The sequence below is a fragment of the Frankliniella occidentalis genome, unplaced genomic scaffold, assembly GCF_000697945.3.
Source record: "Frankliniella occidentalis isolate FOCC.00 unplaced genomic scaffold, Focc_3.1 Scaffold91, whole genome shotgun sequence".
NCBI classification, from domain to species: domain Eukaryota; kingdom Metazoa; phylum Arthropoda; class Insecta; order Thysanoptera; family Thripidae; genus Frankliniella; species Frankliniella occidentalis.
In genome coordinates this window covers 641922-646991 of record NW_026267220.1, presented here as the reverse complement: position 1 = coordinate 646991, position 5070 = coordinate 641922, and the positions used below count along the sequence as shown (strand labels likewise).

At 53.8% G+C, this 5070-nt stretch overlaps 1 protein-coding gene across 7 annotated transcripts in view; it reads right to left on the bottom strand.

The window, feature by feature from the left end:
• The window catches only part of LOC113211090 (zinc metalloproteinase-disintegrin-like NaMP), a 242718-nt gene that overhangs the window by 1855 nt on the left and 235793 nt on the right, over window positions 1–5070 (bottom strand). For all 7 annotated transcript variants that reach the window (XM_052269400.1, XM_052269399.1, XM_052269398.1 and 4 more), the window contains one exon: window positions 254–323. In XM_052269400.1, the coding sequence (XP_052125360.1) occupies window positions 254–323 (70 nt within the window). The remainder of the gene's footprint in view (window positions 1–253; window positions 324–5070) is intronic.

Here is a 5070-nt window from a genome sequence, read left to right as displayed (position 1 = left end):
CCCACCTCCACCTGCCCCTCCGCGGGTAAAGCCCCAGGCCCCGGCCCGGGCGAGAAATTGGTCGCCAGCCGAACAATAAATTGCACCTCGGGGACGCGTCTGCATGCGCACGGCGCCAAACAGCAGCAGCCCCCGCCAGGTACCATCGCACCACCACCACCATCCCTTTCTCTCTCTCCGTCTCGCTCGCCCGCGCCCTCTCGCCACGCGTCTCTGTCGCACCCGCGGGCAGAGAATGTAGATCGATGTTTACCTGTTTGGTCGTTTGTTCCGCCCCGTTTGGAAGAAAGTGCTTTTGAATGAGGTTCGGCGCCAGCAGTTGCCTGAAACAAGAAGAGAGAGAGACAGTGAGACACAGTCATTACGAAGTCTGGCCTCTGGCCGAGGTGAACGGCACCAAGACAGGGCGACGTCGGCACTCAGCACAGCACACGAGGACGCAACTTCCTCGGAGGGAGTCAGTAGACAACACGAGGAGGGAAGGTGATATAGTTTCGCCGGCACGGTGGTGGCAATCACCACACGCTAACGCCCTGCTACTCGCTGGCTACGCTTAGCTGCTCAGCCAGCTCTGCACTCCACTTTCTTGGTCTACGCGGCGAGCTTGACAGACTGGTCCGGTCGAGGCTTCTGTGAACCCTCACACGTGAACCATACTTGTGGCACGTAAATAAAGACGAGAACACAACAAATATTCACAGGCAAGTATAGATTTTAATTTATGAAATAGAGGTCATTACCATGGGCATGTCATGTCAATATTAAAAGTGTGCCATGCACGGTAATTTCCTGGTAAGGTAAAATTTTGGAGCGTTTGTTATTGTTGTTGTTGTCTGTTAATTATTTTTCAAAAAAGTTCATGGCTGTAGCTATTTTCTTGCAAACTTTTTTACGGCAAAAGATTTCAGTTAAATTACCACATTTTTGGAAAAATTTCCATCTTTTACCCTTTACACGCCTGTACCACCACTAGTACGCTGGGGCTGGCCCCGGGGGGCCAGGGGGGTGACAGGGGGCAGATACCCTGCTCCTCCGCGCCCCGGCCGGATATTGCGCGGCTTCCGGTCGCACTATCAGCCGCGAGATGTACGGCTCTCGGGCCAGCCCGTGGGCGCCCAGGCCGCGCTCACGTCGATACCAACTTAGCGGGGCCCGCGCCTTAATTCGTTGCTCTTCGATACGCCGGCGGCGGCGCGGCGTGCCGCGGTCGATAGGACCCTCCGCGACCCCTGATGATGTTGATAATAATGGAGATGATAGATAGCCGTTTATCGCAAACGAAGTTTGTTCCTCATAATCATTTAAAAATTTCGATACGGTTCGACCGTGTTCATTACAAAATACAACATTTTGTTGTTTCAACTTGACCAGTTTTTTTCGGCGCCCGACTCATTCTGATGTACACAACGCTATACCCACAAGTAATCAAACCGACAACACTCTCAACTTGTTTTGTTTTTACACAGACTCACAGTGCTTGAGCAATATTAGTTCGTTCAGTCACGGGTGTAAAGCTTGCTGCGGGACGCAGGGGCGCATTAACTTTGCTACGTGATTATTTGGTCGAGCATGTGCTCTGCTGATGTGCTGCGGGAGGGTTTACTTTGGGGCGAAATTGTGTCGGCAGGCAGCAGGTCGGTGGCGTCCCTTTTAGCAGGAAGTTTGGCTGGGCCGGTCGGGCTGTAGCGTGGCGGGGAGTAGGGGGCGGGTTGGGGTGGGTTGGGGCGGAATGACGACCCCATCGCCAACCAACAACATATCTAATTGGGGTGGGAGGTCCGGCACAGCCGTTGACACGGGGCCGGGGGCCGGGCGGGTGCGGCATTAGCTCTGGAATTGCAAAGCCATTAAAATGGACGAAATAAGGAGAAAATTCAGCCCGAGAGTCCCCTCTTGCCCCCATCCCCCCCGGCGTGCACGGCTACCCGCCCCGCGGGAGAGGTCGGGGGGTAGTAGGGGAGAGGGGCCCAAACGAGGTGGTTGGGGATTACACCTGATTCCCTGTTCGGTCCATTGCTCGCCGATATTGCTCCCGCCGGCTGTCCAACCCTCCCCTGCCTCCCCTTCCCTCCCCCCTACCCCGTCGGTGGTGGCGCACTGCCCCTACCCCTCCCTCACTCCGCTTTGCTTGGTTGCCTGGCAGCAGGAGCAGCAGCAACATCTGAAAATAAGAAATGTGGCGAGGGGGAAAAAAACGTTTACCACGCGATGACGCTCGTGAAGGGGGTATAGGCGATGCCCCTGCCCCACACCCCTTCCTCCACTTCCACCCTACTTCCACTTCTGCAAGCAGAGCCGATTCGAAAACCGCGCAAAACGCGATACACGAGAGGGAAATATCAGTCATCGCTACGAGCTTTGACCTAGATTGCATCTTACATTTTTCCGAATAGGTTCCGACATTTTCCATCAAAAACTTTAGTATTTTTTATTCCTTTTGAAAATTCTTACTCACGTCTCTGTCAGGCCCCCGTGCCGGCTACGCTTCGTTGCTGCCGGACCCATTCGGGGGTCGATCGAAGGAGCAGCAGTAGAAGCCGAACGAGACCCCGATTACCATGATCCCCCCCGGACGGTAATGCAATCTACTGCGGCGTTGATGACCCGCGAGGCCCGCGCCGTTAACAGTGATTCTGCTGGCGGTGGTGGTGGCGCAGCGTGGAGCCAAGCGGCGGAGCGACGGGGAACGAAAAGCGCCGCGCCGCGTACCGCAGCCAGGGCTGAGCGATGCGCGACTCGGCTCTTCGCTCAGCCCGGCTGCGTGGCGAGGCGCGCGCACACAGACCCGATCCGAATTAGGCAAACATTTGTGGCTCCCTCCTCCCTCGGTGGTTTATGGCTCCCCCCAACCCCTGCTCTGCTCGCAGCGCAGTCAGCAAGTCCTACAGCCGCCTTTCTCTCTCTCTCTCTCTCTCTCTCTCTCTCTCTCTCTCTCTCTCTCTCTCTCCCCCTTCCTCCCTACTCCCTACTTCTCTCCTTCCCCGCCTCCATCTCTCGTTCGAACGGCTAAAAAATATGATGTCTGCGGAGCGGTCAAGTCCAGACCGGAAAAGGCGGAGTGGAGCAAGGGTGGCGGGCGGGAGAGAGGAGGCCCCCGCTGCCTAAAGCACCCCCGCCGCCCCCTCCCCTTTCGTCTTTCTCCCGCTCGCGTACTTCCTCTCCACATTCGACCCCTTTGTTATCAAAGACAGAAACGCTTCCGCCCTAAATTTTAGTTTAATGGGCTATAAAGGGTATGGTACAACCTCGTAATTCCTGGGCCTCCCGCCTTCACCGCCCTTCTCTCTCTTCCCGCCGCGCCGCCCCGGCACGGTCCAGCGCCTTTCCTCCGGACAGTCGACCTGGGCGCGACCTGCTTGGCCCGCCGCAGAGGCGTGTGGTGGAGGCCAGGGGGACACGTCTGCTGCTCGACTCACTCCCCCACCCCTCCACTCCCCGCAGCAAGCCTCCGCAATTGTGTAGCACGTTGTGTCACTAAAGAGAGCGCCCCTCCCTCTCCCTCATACGTGGCGAGAAATTTCTGAAAGGATTACAGGTAAATTTTTCTCATGATATATGTGTGAAATTTTAACTGAGAATTGTAAAATTGCAAGATCTGTTTATTGACTTGGAATTCATTGACGTGATCAAGAATGGGCTACCGTAAATTTTACAAGCATGTGTAAATTGGATTATTTACAAAATAAATTGTAAATTTACGAGGATATTTTCCACCCGTCGACAGGTTCACTTTTCAGTGGGGCCCACAAGGCGCCGCCGTGGTTACTGGTGATAGACAGCACTTCTTCGTTTTAAAGTAAAATTGGTATAAAGAAAATTATGATTTCTGACACAACAGTAGATTGAATGGAGATTCCTGAATATCATCTAATTATTACACCTATTTGTCTGAAAGCGAGCCTGCGCTGAAGAGATTCCAGTGCCCGGATGAGAGGGGAGGGAAGCGTACGGAGGTGTCGGCCGAGAAGAAGAAGCAGCAGCTGGAGAGAGGTGAGCAATAAAGCTTAAACGTTTGAAAGAACGCGCCGCTCACAGGAGGGAGTTAACGCCCTTGGGGCCGTAAAGTCCAGCCAGGCAGCCAGCTAGCCAAGGCAGGGAAGTGGTCGGCTGAGCCACCCCCGCCACCTCGGTACGCCGGCGACCGCAGGCGTCACGAACTTGTGTCGAGGCGCACTGCCGGTATATATTCCTAATCGCAACCACCGTTAAAAATAATGGCCACTTTCTGCAGCAACTATGACGGAAACGCCAAGCGAAAATTTGAGGAACTAAACCCATACTAAACCCTGATAGTAGTGCTGCTTCTTAGCTTCTTTGAAAACTGGGTGGATGGTGTCGCATCTCGAACTGAACGATAGGGATCATTCAGCCAAAATACTAAAAAAGTTATTTCAGCAATGCCTTTGTTTTTGAACTCGGCCTGAAGATTTACATTTTCAAATGCACTTTATGAATTCTTCTGTAAAAGTCTGCAGGTCTCCCATGTCGTCCCATGCGTTAATGCGGTAAAAAATAACACAACCAGTACAATCATTGTACATTGTAATTACCATACTACAATGGTAAGCGAAAAAAATACAGATTTATTTTTAATCCACCACCCTCCTCCAATTTCTCGGCCCTTTTCTCGGTGGTTCAGGAGCGGGTCGAGCCGGGCGGTGTACGCGTGCCGCTCTAACCCAAGCGCGCCGGGCACCACCCTCGCTTGCTCGCTGCTTTCAATTGGCGTGATCAAAAAAATATTAGGGTCGGGCGGTCTAACGCGGGCTAACGCATGCGGACCATGGTAATGAGGAACAAACCGCTTTTCAAACTCAGCCCGCCCGCCCCAGTCCGACCTCGCTCCACCTTCCCCCTCCACGGCGGCGCCTGGAGAGCCCAGTTAGACCAGGGGGCTAATCAAGCACCCATTGCCTTTACAATGCACCTCGGAATAAATACATAAATAGTCCCGCTGCCGATCTGAGGAATTCGCAATGCGCGCCATTGCGGGCCGCGGAGGAATAATCAGAATTGAGGTATAGTTATTTTGCATTTGACGTATTCCCCTTCGTCTTTAACCATAAAAAT